General features: G+C 41.1%; 1 protein-coding gene across 2 annotated transcripts in view; it reads right to left on the reverse strand.

The window, feature by feature from the left end:
• Positions 1–18,856, reverse strand: part of med13a (mediator complex subunit 13a) — a 70,014-nt gene that overhangs the window by 27,028 nt on the left and 24,130 nt on the right. For both annotated transcript variants that reach the window (XM_051078399.1, XM_018691842.2), the window contains exons 4-7: positions 7,229–7,374; positions 1,540–1,740; positions 1,215–1,409; positions 911–1,073 (exon numbers count right to left, since the gene is read on the reverse strand). In XM_051078399.1, the coding sequence (XP_050934356.1) occupies positions 911–1,073; positions 1,215–1,409; positions 1,540–1,740; positions 7,229–7,374 (705 nt within the window). The remainder of the gene's footprint in view (positions 1–910; positions 1,074–1,214; positions 1,410–1,539; positions 1,741–7,228; positions 7,375–18,856) is intronic.

Below are 18,856 nucleotides of genomic sequence, written 5' to 3' on the forward strand. Positions count from 1 at the left end.
AATAAGCCTGAATGCTACAATAAAACCTGTTACTGCTTTGGCCAAACTCTGCTTTAGTAAGCCCTGGTGGCATGAAAGTTTTATTCCCTATCAGACACAGCTGTGGGGACTCTGGTAGAGGTAGTTTGATCCATTCATCAAGTTTTTTTGTACTTCTTTCCAAAAAAGGCAATACCAAGGAAAACACCGTGGTGTGACACTTTGAGCCCAATTTAAACTATTTTAGGCGTGTTAAATATTATCACAATGCACTATTTTATGACGGATTAACTTAATTCTTGCGTCGACATTTATTAATTTCAAATACTATGTACCATGTTTGGGAGTGCTAGTTCTCCCTTATCTCTTGAGGCAAACAGTTCTTTCAAACTGATCATTGCCTTAATCAGACAATCATGTTGTATAAAGATCCCCTCAGAAATGGTTATAGGTATCATCATATTGATATAATTAAATTGTGGAGAAACAACCACTTTAATGGTATGAATTTTCCTCTGGTATTAAAGTGAGATTTATCAATTTACATTTATCCAGATTTGTCTTTAGTGGGACCATATTAATCGAAATTATATTTTCTAATTCTGAACACACAGCCTAATACTGAAATATTTTATTCAAATTGGAGTCCACTTAAACTGGAATAGGGTGATTGTTGATTTAAAGCACCTTTGATGCAATCAGCTCTGATGCTTTAGAAGACAATAATAGATAGATGATAAGATAAATAACTGATAGGTTGCTTTCACTGTTTTCCCAGGCCCATAAAGGGGACACAGGGATCTCTCAAAGCTTCTTTAATCTGCCTCTGCCCCAATCAATACACAAAGACAATATTTTGGGTTCTGGTCATTTTCATTTACAGCATGGTTAATCAATCTGTGCTGCTTTCTAGACACAATAACAGACTTACTTGTTCTGGGCTCGGTTGATATTGCACTCTTGCCAGACACGTTCCACCACCTGACTGGCTAGCCGGCGTGGAATCTTGCCTCCATGGTGACTTGTTCTGTCCACGCTGAATACATCAGATGATGAAGGCATCTTAACCCACTTCTGGGCCGAGTGAGAGTCCACTGGAGAAGAAGAGAACATGATTGACAGACCAATGACCAACTTAATGATATTAGATCGTTTCAAGAGCAAGCCCTGGCCTTAAGACTTCAGTGGAGTCTTTATTCTCCTGTGTTATAAATCTACACTGTGTTCATCACTACCTGTCTGCGCCTCCTCAGGTGATGTGGGAGGGGTGAGGGTCACCAGAGAAATGGCAGGCTCTCGCTGGGAAGCAGGCACTTGGTGGCCACCCGAGTAGACGGCAGTGCAGTGGGAGGACCCCACAGGGGCCACAACAGGGATGTCTGACTGGGGCACCAGCACCAGGCAGGCTGGGTACACCATCCGCACACCACCTGTACACACACAGGCAGGACGTACAGGAACCAAAGAGATTAAACCAATGAATTCAACTCCACATTTCAATTAGGTAATGTCATAGAGATAAAGCTTTTTGATTTAGATTTTCTTTTTTTTTTAACTGACCGACAAGAACCTCCACAGAGGCCAGAGAGTCATCTTCCCAGTCCATGTCCTCCACCTTGTCCTCAGACACACCCTCCTTGGCGCTGGGGCCAATGGGATAGAACTGGTTCCACTCCTCGATTAGCTTCTGAGTGGGTGGGTCTGACATCTTGAACGACTGGCCAGTCAGTGTCCCATTCAGGCCGAAAGGACTCAGGATCACTAGTGAGAGAGAAAAGGTGGAGGGGAGAGAAAAACAAAATAATGTTAGTCAGCATAAGCACTTCCTCTACCCTATGGAGGAGCAGTGACAAGATCAAGCCTGTACTTCCATCTGTACATCCATATAACTTCCATGTTATACGATGCTCTGTTGGCTACATCTTTACACTTCCTTCTTAAAATCATCTTGCATTACTGCAATAGTTCTACTGAATTCCCATCCTCCTTTAGTATTCTCTCTCACTTCTTTAACCTTTGATTCTGTAGTTTTCATTCTTTCTTTTCCCATTCCTTCCTTCCTTTTCCTCTCCTCTCGTGTCCTTCCTTATGCACATTTCCTAGCCTTCATCCTTCAATTCATACTTTCCTTCATTCCCTTACTCTGCTCTCTATCTTCCCCTCCTATTTTCTCTTTTACAATAGTTCTTCTCATCCTAATCATCTTTCTTCTCTCTCTTCTCCCATATGCTTTCCTTTCCCTGTCATTCTGCAATCTCCGGCCGAATCAGCAGCGATCTGACCTTTCCATAGCACCGCTGGACTCAGCTGGTCTCGGCTGGCTCACCAAATACTTACAGAGCAATCCAGATGCCAATTATTGGCAAGCGGTGGCCTCTCAGAGCCCATAAACAGAGGCTTATAAAAAGGGCCACTCCTCGGCAGAAACATTTGACTGCACAGACATATGGGAGTTGCACAGTGAGCCCATCAGCTTGCTTATAGAACAGGCCTACATCCATCAGAGAATGCAAATACTACCATAAACTAACATGCATAATGCATACATATGAGCACATGAGCACAGAAACCATATGCGTATTGACTTGACACACACAGATATATATATAAACCTACAGCCTGTCAGCTTGTTATGCTTCCATTCTCTTTCTCTGCGTCTATCATATATTTGAATGTGAAGAAGGGAGAGAAATGGTTCAACAAACAGACTGGCTGGGTGGGTGGGTGTGCGAGCGAGCATTTGTTAATGTCCCTCTCTGCTCTGCTTTTCTAGTATGTCATTACTAGACTTGATGGCCTCGGTCTCCACGTATTGATCCTGGGGCTGGACCATAGAACAGCTTCCAGGATGGGAAAATGGGGGGAGACATCAGAAAGAAAACAGTTGGAAAAGGAAGATGAGCTGCATTAGAAGTGTTCCAGTGGACAGGGCTCAGGGACTGGGGAGCTTTCTTACAAAACACCCTGCAGATGGTGAGATTCACTTCCAAAATCTTTCAACAGTTAATGTAATAATCCTTAAGATTTTAATGAAATCTAATTTTTGATATGGTTTGCATTTTATCTGCAGTAGCCCTTCAACATATAGCTGTACAGTGTGCCATTCTCACGCAGGATTCAGATTGCCTACTTAAGCACGGGGGATTCACAGGAAACAACCTGGTGCAATTTCACTCACTGATATCAGCCTCTCTGTTTATTGTCTTAACATTGTGTCAGAGGTGTATTAAGTCACTGCTAATACAAATAAACACACTGCTTCTGCTTCACATTGAGCGTTTGACAGTCAAAGGGCTTTTACTGTGAAGCAGACACAAGAAATGTTACAGTGTACGGCACTAGCCACAGTCATTCTTCAGAAATGCACCAAACAAGCATTTTTTTGATCAGTGAATGTTTTTTTAACTTTCTCTGAAGGTTACCAATTTTACTGTGCATTGCTATTGTATTTCTGACAAGTAGCTGCTCAAGGAGTGTTTTCTGTGGGATTATACTGCGCTTGCTGTTACTATGGCGACAACTGGTGTCACCAAATCAACAAGATTGGAATCTTAAGTATTACACCTCTAAACTGGAAGGTTTGGAAATTACTGGTTTGAAAGAAAAATCTAATGTAAAGATCCATCACTTGTGGATTTTTTAAGGATGTGGCTGGCAGCTGGTGGTGGGAGATAAGTACACAGCAGTAGGTACACAGGGAAGTAGCAGCACTGTCAGAGCAAAGTTTGGCACCTAGACAGATAATATTCTTTACTGTCAAAGGAACCTAGGCGGCATTCAAAACACTGTAATACTGAGGCATTTTTAAAGCTAAAGCATGAAACATGTTGTCTTGATACAATGAGTCATGAATGCCCCTCAGCATAACATTTCACCTTAACCTACAGAACATACTACCTCAGCAAAAACAACCCAACAGAGGGAAGAACAAAAGGTTATTTATGTTGCAGTACATAACAACATCAAACTACGGCCGATCATATTAACCTTAATTAAATTTCTCCTTTTCCCTTTCATTTCTGCATTTCTTTCTGCACACACACTCTTAATACCTGAGGCCAGTTTAGAAGAGAGATCAAATTCAGCACAATTATGGAAATGGTTTACCGTTTTCCCCATCACCACCCCCCACCGTACCATCCCATCCCTCCATCCCTTCTGCCTCTCTCTCTCTCTCTCTGCCTGTGAGTCTATCTCTAGTTCCCTGAAGACATGTCAAATGTGCTCAGATCAGTGTAATGGGCTGAGAGTTCATTACATTCACTCTGCGCCCTTTTATGAGGTCACATCCTGGAGAGGTCTGCCTGCCGGAGCGCTCTGCCGCACAGTAAACCAAGCTTGGCAGAGGTGACGGGGAGGAGGGGGTTAGCTGGGAAGAGATATGCTGCGACGGTGAAAACACAGACCTGCGCACAGACACACACCGTACCTAAATGCTGATAATCAAATTCACTTCATTTGTTTACTTATGAACCAGTGTGCTCAACATGGGCTGCAGGTACCTCCAGATGCACTTGATGGAGTTTCCAGTGGCTCCCCATCAACACGCACATCAAGTAAGCTCAGAGCACTTTTCATATAGAGCAGGTCTAGACCGCGATCTTTACAGTATCATTTACAGAGACTCAATGCTTCCCCAAGCACTTGAAAATTAATTTAATTTTTAGTAGTTCAGTATCAACACAAACCACAAGAATCAGCACGCAAGCAATTTAACTATAGTGATCGTATCTCATAATAGACTACGAGGAGGTGTGTGTGTCTGTGGACATGAAAGTCTTAAACTACGATTGAGAAAATAGTACAGAAAATAACTGGCATTTATAGACCAATAAAATAAGTCATAAGCCACAACTATGTGGTGACTGGGGAGCAGTAAGATCATCCTAAATTATAAGCAAAACCCATCAACATCCCTATAGAAATCCATATGCCAAGCTCTAATAATAATTGTATTCATATCAAAGGAACCAGTTTTGAACTAAACAGATATTATCACCTCACTTCAGCAGAACTCTAGAGACAGTAAAGCAGTAAAGGGGTTGGTTATACAGGAATTACTGTGGTAAACGGAGGAGGTGATCACTGTTATTACCCTGGAGAGGGCGTATGGAGAGGAGAGGGTTGAATCACATCTATCTAACTATAGATGAGAAGGTTAAAGGAGGCAAACTTATCCTCAGGGCTCATGTGTCACTCCATTTTTTTTAAGAGAAAGAGTAAGTCTCACTTTCTTAGAAGCACTTGTTTCTATTCAGAAACACAAGGCTTGAAAGTGTGTGTTCTGCCCTGAGTCAGGTGCAGGTGGTATGTTGTTATTAAGTAAAAGAAAAGGTGATGATCTACGAGAAAGGGAATGATCATGGGAGGTCAGCAAAGAATGCAAAAACACACTGTACAGCTGGATAATGCTTGGTCCAGCTATCCATGCCACACTTTTGATACAAATACCAACAGGATATATTTGTGATATTTGTATGAAATCATTTTAATCTAGTACTTTTATTCAGAAATATATTTTTTCAGAACAGAAAGTATATCACAGTCATTACATTAACACCTCTATGTGTGAGAGGAGATGCAAGCTAACAATGGTTTTGGGATTACACAGTGTTTGGCTTGGGGTGGGGTAATGAATTTAGAGCCAATGATGGAATATCATTAGGGCCACAGATTTTTATAACTGCACTACACTGTAATTTAAAGTGACTACAGAGGCTTTTCTTTTAAACTGGCTGCAAGCCAATCTGTAATGAAAGACAGCCTGACAGAAGGATTGTATACACATTATCTTGGCAACAGCACACAACACAGCACAAAAGCTTACTAATATACTTCATTCAAAAAAATACCACCCCTACACTTACACTGAGCTTTTAGAATTTAATATTACAAGATATGAAAAATATACTTTTGAAAGCACATTTTCTTTATTTACTCTAGTATACACCACCTTATCTCCTTGGACCAACAGGCTGCGTGCTTTGATCAACAACCTAGTTACTCTGAGATAAATGGCATCTTTGAATCCTGAATCTTGATTAACCTGCATTTTAGTGAATTCAGCCATAGTGAATTTTTAGATTACATCAGTCATAGTTATATGAACTTCCTGAAAGATGTGGCAGCTACAGCACATCCGCTAGAGGTGTGAAAATGATCTTTCATTATCCGATTAGTATAGTTGTTTCTTTTGCTTTGCTCTCGTGAATGGAACCCAAAAAAATTTCCACTCTTTTCATCAGCTCAGGGACATACAGTGTAGTTGTTGGCTGACAATGTTTTAAACTTCTACTTTCTACCCTTGACAGCAGATATGACTACTTAATGATTCAACAAGGCATTTCAAAGGATCAACTATTTAAGGCAACTATTATAAGTTGTTTTTATTTTTTTAGAGCTAGACTGAAAAACCCCTCACAGCCTCAGCAATACAGCATTATTCTTATAATTCAAAAATAAAAATGTAGCTTTGATTGCAAAGCCAAAGAAAGCACTCTTGCTTTGTAATTAGATTTTTAGGTTTTAAGCTACCACCATTGAGACTGTTCCAACAATTCTGGGGGAGACTTTGCTATTCCATACAGTTTGGTGCATTTTCAGGGCACGTTTTTGTCGCAAGAAATAAATATTGACATTTTGTTCTTAATCACAAAATGCACTTCCACTAGCCTGCAGTGTATGAGAATATATACATCTTAGGTAAAGATGCAAAGCAGGAAAATTGATTCTACTGGATTCTGTCAGCTGATTATTGCCTTTTGTTTAGGAATGAGGAATTCCAAGGATGCCTTGAAGCAAAAACTGAAATGAGAAAACAAGAATCAAGACACTGTAGCAGTATTTATTTCTTCCTGCAAAATAAGGCTGAGTCTAATGGGCTCTGTTCATCTGTCATTACCAATCAGATTTTAACAAAACTTGAGGGTAATGATGTGTCCTCACTATAACTGTGTGTGGCACTTCACTTGAGGGTCAAATCACTCACAAAGTGAGTGTTAGGGGACGACATTGTTCATTTGTTTATCAAGCTACTGAGCTACTGATCAGGTTTTTAGGAGATGTGGGTTTAATGCATACCAGTACTGCTCTGAACAGGACGAGGTTACGTATATCTGACTGGCCCAAGCTGTGCTGCAAGGATGCAGACTTTACTGGTGTGGTGTAACATGCTGGTTTTATGTTTCCTAAAATAGTGCCTTTGTGATTAACTCAAAATTCACTATGTCAAGTGTTTTTGGAGTCCCACCTTGGAAGGGACTGGACGCTTGCTGAGCAAGAGTGAGGTGCTCCTCCGTCAGATGGTAGACGGGTTGGTGCTGGTTGATCTCCACACTGGTGCACACGTTGCTCTCACCATGCAAGAAGAAGGTAAAGGCGCAGGATAGGTGCTCACTGTGTGGAAGAAGAAGAGAGAAAGAAAGAGTGAGTGAGATGAGTCATTTGGGATCACACTACTTTAATATGCACCTTTGAAAAGAAGTGCAGCTTGCAATGAATAACTCCAATAGAGTGTGAGGTGGAGAAGTGGCTGCTGTGGAAAAAAGGAAGCATATCAGATAGTCTAGTTCATGTTCCTGTTCACAGAGAAAGAAAAGAGTTTGCAGCAAGAGGAAAGGTAAAGGGAGAAAATATGATTATAAAAACCTGTGTCTTTTTTGTCAAAGGCTACAATGGAATCTCTTCTCTCTCTGCTATATTCTGCTTCAACATGACACACACTCCCTAGGAGTGATGAAACTAGAGACAGATACAAAAGAAGCTACTAATCTGTGCACCCCCTAGCCATACAGAAGTGCCTCACATGCTTGTATCAAACTGTTCTGAGCACTGCACAGCTCTTTATTCTAATATCACCACAGGTGATAATGAAGTGCCTGCTTCTACTGTAATATCAAATGCACAAATAATTCCTAAAATAAATGAAACATATAGATGGGGAAATATGAGTTTAGAGACTCTAAAGGCAGTGCTCACAGGTGGTTTGTGTATGCCAGTGTTTCTGTGCCTCTGTCTATCTAGTGTGGATAGCACCGTGTGTAAAACAAAGGGGCAAGCCCAGAGTAACCCTGGCTTTCCAGCTAACACACTTAGCTACAACAGTACCCTCTCTCTCTCTCTCTCTCTCTCTCTCTCTCTCACTCACACACAAGCTCTTCTGCTTACAACAAAGCCTGCCTGTGCCAGTGTGACCTCAACAGCACACAACACAAGTGACAAGTTGAAGAAGAAACAGAAAGCAAGGACAAGGCAGATGGAAGGAGAGAGGGGCAGAGCAAAATGCAGACCATTGTCTGTGGGCTTTCCTCTCTCTTTCAGCTTCGTCTCATCCGACATACACACACGCAAAACACTCACACACATACAACTCACAAATGCAGAGAGAGCGGGAGACAGCACAAGTGACGGATGACTAAATGAAGGGGTGAATTTGGAAGTGGATCAAAGAGGGTTGCGTCCTCTGAGGATTTGGTTAAGCAAATATATCAGTCTTCTTTCCCTGTCTCTCTCTCTCTCTCTGGCACACCTACTCTGCAGAGGATTAAAGAAAAGGAGCAGAGAGGGAGTGCGAGGCAGATAGAGAGATGGAGAGAGAGAGCACTTCAATAAGATAATACCACCTACATAGTGGAGAGATGCCCTAAGCCCCCCAGAGCTTGACATTAATCTTAGACTTCTTTTTTCTGTAAAGATGAGGTGGCGCTCGTTAGTGAATGGCTATAAATGTATGATATTCATTTTCTATAGCTGGAGGCAAGTAGGCTAATAAAGGTGAGTCAAAGCAAGAGAGAGGACTTAGACACCCTTAGCAGTTCTAACAACATATTCACACCTTTGTGTTTAGGTATTCCAACTGCTATTGCCATCAAATTAAAGGGCAAGTCTAATACTATACTTACATGCTCATACTGTATGTACACTGGCAGAGTTATTGGCCACTGTGATCATTCCTCCTCTCAATAGTAGCAGTGGAGCCGCCACCACTAACAATTACAATGTAAGTGATGGTGGGACAAATTCATCAGTCCTGTCAGCTTCTAAAGTTCATCTATGATAATGTAAAGCTTCAGCAGTCTGAGTTACTGGGCATCCAGACAGAAAACAGCCCTGCTTTCTGTCGTTTGGCTGTAGCTACTGTAAGTCTTCAGGAGTCTGAACTAGACAAATTAAGTAGGGGTATCTTCCAAATCTGATCTTTTAGTACAAAATTCCCTCTGGGTGTTTCTGCAGTGCTTCCTTGCTGAGCAGTACAAAAAGGAAACGTAAAAAGGGAATTGTGTTCTAGAAAGACTAGGCCCAGCTGACATTAGCACTGCATGATAACGTGCAGTTCCCTCATGGCTAGGCCACCAGGTTAATACTTGGGGGTACCAGCACAGAAGGCTTAAAAAAAATTGGAGTGTCATTCAGCAGCAAAACTGAATCAACTGATTCAACGTTTGCCTGAACACAATACAACCTCATCCTGAAAGGTGTTCCACTGAACAATTAAGTGAGAGCAAACAAACATTTCCTGGTGGAAATTTGTAATGTGAACACCATATTTCTACTGTTCACATCATTGCCATGAAGGACAAAATGCTACTGCTGTGATAACTTTCCAGAGAAGTTAAATCATAAGTTAAACTTCTTTCTCTTACTATTATAAATAACAAAACACTTAAGAGGGGAAAAATGACTAAAAACAAACCATATGTTACAGCCCATTAATATGTACTATAAGTTTGCTGAGCTTTTTGCAACATCCCAATGTGATCTGAAGCAAAATGTCTCATTCATAGAGTTGACATGACAGTACAGTGTCAGGTTTAGACTTAGACTTAGACTAGACTTTATTGATCCCTTGGGATGACTCCCTCAGGGAAAAGGGAAAAAGGGAAAAAAAAAAGCTGCCCAGTGGAGAGGTAGGATAAAACATAAAATGCTAGTACACATAAGATGAACACAGTTACTACCAGCGGTCAGTGGAGGAGAAGCAGGGGGGATAAATGCAAACAGAAAAAGAAAACACTGGTGAGCAGCCAGGTGAGGCTGTGAATAGACAACTAGGGAATTAGGCCACATGCTGGCACAGAGAGCAAAGACGGCTTTGTTTGGGAGGTGTGTCACGACTGCGCTGGTGCTGAAGTAGTAAATTACACTTGGCTTCTTTGACTGCGGTGCACATCAGTCCTGGGGCAGGACATGTCACCAACCCGCCTGGAGGGTGTGTGAGAAACAGCAAGAAAAGAGATAAAGATGGGGTAGAATGACAGGCAGATGTGAGCACTTCTCATTTGCACAGCATGGAGCCAGAGAGTGGAAGCAGTGGCAAACTTAGAGTCTGGCTAGCAAGGGGTGGTGGGGTTATTTGAGGCTCTCTTGAAATGAGTAATCACATTTTGGGGAAATGAATGAACTGATTAGCTTGTCACACAGTGTAAATGTTATTGTCTGTGTTGTCATTACATGAATGTGCATGCTGCTGATACTATGGCATGTTTATGTACATGGAGGAAAAGAGAAAAAAATGGCCTGGAGAGCGACAAGTGAAGGAAAGGAAAAGCGAGTGAGAGCTACAACAGAGGGAGACTACATGTGTTGTTGTATTCTGCAGACATCAACAGAACTGCAGTGTACCATTCTCTTCTCACATGAGAAGAAAACCTGACACTACACATTCACACACACACATCTGTGTTTGCAGGGCACTTGTAAGCTTGAGGTAGAGGGCTGCCATCTGTGGCTCAGCAGGCAGAAGTACAACCCAAGTTTCACACACACGGTGCCATACCAGAGTCAAATCAATTCTTCACAAACGTGACTGTACAGATTGCTCCGTCAGTGTCAGCCTACTGGTTAAGACGATTATCTGACATGCCAGCTGTTGACTGTTAAAACAGTCTCATGCTAAATGATCACATTATGACCCAACAGTGATTAGACTGTGGCTCTAGTTTGTTTTTGTCTACTTTAATAAACTCTACAAATCTGTAGTTGCAGCACAAGAACTCTGCAACTTCACTTTTTACTTCTGTAATTTTAGTATTTCAGGTCAACAGACATGAACACTGAAGATGATCCTGTAGACAAGCTTTACTAAACTCAACAGGTGCTTGGGTTAGCACTTGGCCAAGCAAGCACAGAAACATCAACATCAACAACAGCACATGACACGTTTCCTCACCACTGCGTCTCTCACTGACTCACACAAAAGGAACAGGATTTAGTGAAGCTTATGCTGTGACAAACTGCTGCACAAGCCTATTGGATCTGTCTCTGTGTGTGTGTGCTGTATTGTCCCGTCCACACATGAGACACACACACACAAACACAAGCACAAGCACAGCATCGTGCCAAATTTGGCTCTTCTGCAAACATCCACGGCCTGCTAGTGCAGCAAACACAACCACACATGCACACACCTCAGCATGTGGGCTTGACACACACCTGCAAACATCAGCTGTTAAGCATGGTGGGAAAATGTGTGTGTGTGTGTGTGTGTAGTAGCTGGAACAAGGGGAGCAGGCCATGTATAGACAAGGAAAGGCAACAACACTGATTGAACAAGTATTTTATATATGGTTACACAATGCCTTTTTCAGGATAGAAACAGGAGAGTTAAGGGGCATCTGGTGGCCTAATGGCTGTCAATGGTTCAGTCCCCTTGTTGGTTCATACCCTTCCCTCTCCATGCCCTTGTTTCCTCTCTCTCCATTGCCTGTTAGGTGTCCAATAAAGGCAAAATACCCCAAAAAAGGAAAACGAAACACAGAAGACTTTAAGAAATAGTTGTAGTTGTACATTTTAGGATATATGCTTTTCTGCCAAGAGTTAAAATGAGAAAATGAATCCCACTCTCCTGTTTGTATAGTACATATGAAGCTACAACCAGAAGTCAGTCAGTTAAACTTGGCATTAAGACTAAACAAAGGTGAAAACAGCCAGCCACGCTCCACCCAAAAGTAACAACATTAATTAACAAGTTCAATGTCATTTGTTTAATTTGTACAAAAAAAGCAGAACCATTTCTTGGCCTTCCTGAACATTTTTTAAATGAACATAGAAATCCCTGTAACACCCCCCTTCTAACTTACCTCTAAGTGAAATCTTAATGAAATTATGATTTCATTTAAAAACTATTTCTTACTTTGCCTCAGGGTCCCTAGGAAGCCCCTGAGGGACTCTGTGACACACTGTGTTTGTTAGAGAATGTCAAACCTGCCTCCAGACTCAGGTGATCAGGGATTTTAGAATATCATCTCTCCCACAGCGAGATACTGCTTGCACTTCAAAAAAGGCCAGAAACCAAGGCCAATGTTAAGAACCACAGAAAATTGTGCACGTGTGCAATTTAAACACCACCTGTCAGCAGCAGACTGTGCACGAGCTAATGGACATACCACTTTAAATGACTAAATATTTCTCATCTCATTTGTTTGCTCTATCAGAGGAATTCAATACATAATTTTAATATCAGATAGAAAATATGTGATTCAGCAGGCTGCAGTGTATCCAAATACACTTAAACAGCCTTCACAACAAGCAGATACTTGTCAGAATATTATGTTCATTAACTAGATTTGTGAGATCTCACTTCCCATGTTTTTATCTGCCTCTCTTTCTCTCAGTCATGTTGAGAGTATGAAGGAGGGAGGGCTGCCGCTGTAGCCTGACAAAAAGCCACAAGATCTTTTAATCATCTTTTCTCTCTCTGTCTCCACCTTTCCTCCCACTCCCCTCTCCTCTGCTCTTCATCTATTAACTGGCAAATAGACTGGGCTGCTCTCTGATCTGCTCTCTCCTTTCCCTTTCCTCGCCGTCACACACAGCGTATGCTCATTCACACGCAACTATGATTGTCCACAGAGGCACTCCCTGCTCCACCTCTCAGATGCAAATGGCCGGTGGCCTTTGGCTCAGTAAGGAGACAATAAGATAATCCAGTGAGGATTTGGAGCAGGGCCACATACAAAGGAGGGCAGGTGGGCACATTTGCCTTTCAGCTGGCATGCCATGGAAATGAGGTGCCAAAGGCCAGCGGCGACCTGAGCGGCGGCCTGAGCAGCGGCAAGGGGAGAGCGGGCTGAGGGAGGGAGCCGAATAGGACTGACAGCCTCTATCACTGTCACATGGATGGTCTGCTGTGCGGCACACAAACAGATCACCACCCTGAAGTTTTGATATGTCCTTTATGTACAAAATGTGTGTGCGTTACAACTGGTTTCTTGACAGTGTACAGAACAGACCTTTTGACATTTCACTTTATTTGAGAGCTTATTCACTTTACTTGTACCAACTGACACACCAAAGCAGAACAGCATCATTCCATATTAAAATTCAGGCTGCTTTCAAGTTTTCAAAGTATCTCTAAATTGCACTCAACAGTATATTCTACATTCTTCCACTGTTTGCCACAAACCTCACGTTTTCTAGGGCTGTAGCTAATTACTACTTTCATTAACAACTAATCTTATGTATAAAATGTCAAAGAATTGTCAGAAAAACGTCAGTCCCAATTTCTCCCAGCCTAAGATGATGTTTTCAAATTGCTTGTTTTGTCTGGCTGACGATTCAAACACCAAAGATGTTTACTTTACAATAACATAAAAACTACAAATTAATCAATTATTAAAACAGTTACTGATTCATTTTCTGCTGAATGACTAATTAATGAATCACTACAAATCAGTCAGCTTAATTTTTTAAGCTTTCAAGAATGATCTTGTATTTCCTCGAACTTTCATTCTCACAAGAACGATTTCTTATCTCCTTAAAACCTTTGTCTTTTTCCTATCTGAAAAAATTGTGGACAACTGCAATGAAAACAATGAAACAAGATTATTGTTTCTCAGTAAAACAATTACTCCGTAGAGCAACAACATCTCATTATCTTCTGTGTGTTATCTGTATCCAGGCTTGCCAGCAGATGAATTTGTGGCTTGTTCTTACAGCAAATGGCAACAAAAGCAGTTCCCCCGTGTAGACCTAGAGGGACATAGCATCCAAATTCATTCATTCACAGCACGGGCTCCTATAAATTAATGTGCATTGTAATTTTTGTATCATGAGACTATGTTGTTCCTGCCAAATTTTCATGCATTAGTGGCAAGTATATCTTATCTTATTTTCATTGAGTTTTATTTCCCTATCCATATCAGTTTTTGTTGCACTATTTGGTTCTGTTCTGTAGATATTGTTACCCAATAAAACTGTGCCCCAGTGCAACATGTTTTTTTTGGTTGTCTTCTTTGTTTGCTTTGAAGTAAGGTGTTATATATATATATACATATATATATATATATATACACACACACACACACACACACACACATATGGGTCAAACAGCTGAATATATATTTTGTATTGTTTTATTGCTATTGTTTTGTTATTTTATTCACTGAATTTTAGCTTGTGTAAAGAAAATGTCAAATAAACAGTGTAAAGATTCACTGACCATTATGCCTACCATAATGCCTATCCTTAACCCTAACCCAACCCTAACCTAAACCTAATTCTATACCCAAACCTAAAGCCAAGTCTTAACCCTTAAAAAGCAGTTCATACCCATGGGGATCTCAGTTTTTATCCCACTGTGACACTAGTCCCTATGGGTCTGTGTGCATGATATGATATATGATATGATATGGTAATATGATACTTGATTTGGGGTGAAACAAAAGTCAAGTGGAGGCCATGGAGCCTGAAGTGGTAAGAACAGTTCAGGGGAAGATGTGAAGATGGAGATGGGAGAAAAAGGAAGGAGTCTGCAGAGCTGTGACATTCCACAGATGTTTGTTGGGCTTGGCTGGCCATGCACTATGAACTGAGCTTCCGTTTAGCTGATGTACATTTCCTCAATACAACAACAACAACAGCAACAGTGTGCTTTCCACTGAGAAGAGACACCCTTCCATCTCTGGGCACCTCTGGTCTGTCTTGCACATGGATATCTGCCATTTGTAGCAGCTTGTTATTACAATCTGGGGCATGTAAACATGTTTTGACTGGTCATGTGCCACTGCAGTGACAGGACGTGCTGGCATCGGCACAGTTTCTCACACAACATTAATAAACAATGTTTCTGGAATAAAAGCTTGCAATAACAATCAGCCACCACATGAACAAATTAGTGTAAATTGCTTTGAATATGGGCAGTGACGTAAAACAGACTTGCCAAAAATGGTTAGTCATTAAATCTTTTTTCCTGGGAGAAGCAGTGGTACTATGGAGTTTATTTGATTGTTTACACAATAACCACAATCATCTGTCAGCAGAATTTTGAGAGGCAGCGCAAATTTTACTTTCATATCAAAGCTACGTTAGGAATTGGCATGAGACAAGAAACATGCCGAGCCATAAGGACAAAACATATTTGCATTAAATAATCAGATGGCTTTTCGTCAACAGTGAAAGTTGACAAGACAAATAAGAGAGGAAAGAAAAAAGAACACAGAGGGTAGACTGGACTGAATCAAAGGACACATTTCCAGGGTGATATAATCTTCCCTACTGTCTAGCCACCTGACCACTGGGAAACAACAGCACTGTCTGCTGCCAAAGTAACACAAGCACACAAACAGGCGAGGCTCTGAGAGAGAGAGAGAGAGAGAGAGAGAGGCACCAGCTCCGGCTTTAGCACACTGTTCACACAGGAGACTAGGTGCTGGAGAAAACACTAAACTAAAACTCTTAAGGCCATCACATTCACTTACACACACTCAGAGCTCTATTACTTTGAACTGATTTCCCTCTGCCACAAATGGAGAGAGGGGTGAGCCTCTTTATATATGTCAGATTAAACTTGGAAGGCAGAGGGAAATGGAAAGAGATGGAACGACAAGTCCATAAAAAGAGGAGAAATCCGATCCTCTCCAAGTGTGTCATAGACACACACAGATACAGCCAGAGCCGACTAAAGATAATACTGACATAACCCTGACAGCAAGTCGGGCTCCAGCTCCCTCCCCGTTCAGGCTATATCACACACAAATGCAGACACAAACACTCACACGTGCACACCAGGGTTCCTCTAATACACCTGCTGTCAGCTAAAAAGCGACTCAATCTGAGCCACATACCTTTGCTCCTCTGAAATTTTTTTCAGTAATTATACTCATTACCGTGTTCACATAATCACTTTGTAACTGCATCCTGATTGTAATGCAACATCTGTTCCCTCTTATGAAAAAGGTACTTGGTGTATCACAGCAGTGTGATATGCATTTAATCAGCAAAACATGCACTGTATTCAAAGCATACTTATAAATAATACCACTCTTTAACGGTGTAGTAGAACACGTCCTATACACCTGTGAGTGAAAAACTATATATGCTATGGTTGTATGTAATGAGGATGGAATTTTAAGCCTGTTTTAAGCCATACTCACACTGAGTCATTAGGTCATCATTCCATTAGTAATAAAAGTTGTGCAGTTGCAATAATAAAGCTTAATTACCCAGAGCCATGGCCAATTAGTCAGCCTCATCCTGGATTAAGCTGGGCTTCTGCAGTTAACCCACAAAGGCAGGGCCTATTTTTGCCCTTTTTCTTTCATATTAGCAGAAACGGTTGTTGAAAATTATGTTCTAGTTTGGTGGTTTAAAATGCTGTCTACCGGCAGTGACAAATTCTGCACAGAAATGTTACTAAATGCCGTGGACAAATTTGTGGGTTTCCCTTACTATAATCCAGAGGAATGAGGAAAAACCATCTCTTTGTTTTACAGAACAAATTAATCAACTTGTTATGTGTCAGAATAAAAATCAAATGCCAGGTAACTCAGTGCAGTGAAATTAGACTTCAATCACAGGTTGTTGGCTTGAATGTAAACCTTTACACACTTTGTTATTTAAAACAAAATTACCGCAAATTAGAAGTGTGTTATTCTAACACCACACATTGGTTTCTAAGCCACATTAAGGGGAGACAGGACACATGTATACTCCGCTACCCCTACTTTTCAACATCAATTTGAATTTAGATCTTTGAAAACATCTCTTACACTAATCACACAAACATGAAACAAGCATGTAGTGAAGAGACACCAAAGATTTATAATCAAACAACACATTCAGCAGAGCAACTAGCAGGCCTTCATAGATATTCAGAAAAGAGCTCAATTAACAAAACTGGAAAACATATGCACAAAGTTGCGTATTGCATGTTATTTCTCCAACAGGCTAGATGTAAAAATCTGTAGTGCCTCCACTTTAATGTCATGACATTCTTTTATTAGATATTACTTTAAATGAAACACAAAAATGTATTTCTGATAATAGAATCTTGATCTGTTTTTATCAACAGTGAAATTAACCAAATGTTAAACCTATTGAGCTTTAAAGACAGAGGATGAACTATGAGCTGTTTTAGCTGATGGCTGCTGAGTGTCTATACAGCAAAAAAGAAACATAAAGACAGGATCACTTACAGCCCTCTAATCCTGGGCTCTATGTAAGGATTACGTATTCAGTAACCCTCAAATGCATTTTAAGAATTTTTTAGTTGCATTTTGTGACAGTGAATTTAAACTGAAACCTACACTTGGTTTGCAGAGATCTGTTTAGAGTTACCAAATTTTAGAGTCTCTCTGGAGTTTTGTCTCAACCCATGGTGACATTCCTGTAAATCTTTTGACGTTTTTGGCTAGTTCAGGTTACAGTGCAGTGTGGCCACCTTGTAGTCTACAGCGATGAGGTGAAATGTCAAACACCATATAAGGGATTAGCTTTAAATGTGGCCATCTGTCTGAACCTCTGGATTAAAGACAGTACAACGGGAATCACAGTTACTTAGAAAAGGACAGAGAGGAGGGGAGGGAGACAGGGGGGAAGTGACGCCTGACAGATTAACTATGATGATTTTGTCAGACCTTCACTTGGCCCCATAGCCTCTGGTCACATGGGAAGAAGGGAGGAATGGGAGGAATGCAGGGTACAGCGGCTGAGGAGGTGGGAGAGGGTTCCAAGAACAGGGCGACTGAGAGGGAGCCGAAGAAATGTAAGGACATAGGATTCCCTCCATGAATGGTGAAATATGTCCCTGACACCACCCTTGAATTCCACTACTGACACCAAAATGGGTTTCCTCAGCGCTACAATACATAAAAAGATGATGCTGCCAGTTACTTTAGTAATGAGAGAATTCTTTGTTCTCACAGGGCCTCTAGCTGGCATTAGAGGAAATGAGGAAGGCATTCAGGAGCGGAAATTGGTGGAATAATCTTACAACAAGGTGCTACGAGTTCCTGATGGTGTCTTGTTTCTTCACACTGCTTGAGACATTCTAGGCGTTTTGTTCACTGAGCACACAGTGTCATGAGATATGTTAATCAAAGTCATATTAGCTTCTGTTGTCTCATTCAGTTGGACATGCTATACCTTGTTCACCACCATGAGAGAAAGTCATAATCCATTCTTACAAACTGAGTGGTGCTAACACATTTAAATAAATGGTTTACCGGTTTCCCTCCGGCAATAACTTAATGGATAAATATTGTTTTAACCAGTGCAGGCCACATGAATAATACAACTTGCCATGAGGACGACAATTCAAATGTGGGTATGTAGTTAAAAATGTGTATATGTGCAGACAGCTACAAATTGTAGGGTCTCTGTAAGGTCGGTGATGCAAAGGACTTTGCTTTAAATTCCAACACTAAAGTGATGCAATGGGAAATGGACTATTAATAATGTATAATTGTGCAGCAATTAAGGAAGTGACCCATACCAATGAAAAACACTGGTATTTTCCTTTAAGAGCCATATTTATCTTCTGGACAGGATCTCTCCAGCAACATGATATATCCAGAGCACCAGGTCACATGGTCCCACAGCCCAGTCTCCCTGGAGTTCTTGTTGCTAGAGAGACTGTTAAAGTACAGGGAAGACCAAAGGT

The sequence above is a fragment of the Lates calcarifer genome, linkage group LG20, assembly GCF_001640805.2.
Source record: "Lates calcarifer isolate ASB-BC8 linkage group LG20, TLL_Latcal_v3, whole genome shotgun sequence".
NCBI classification, from domain to species: Eukaryota; Metazoa; Chordata; class Actinopteri; family Centropomidae; genus Lates; species Lates calcarifer.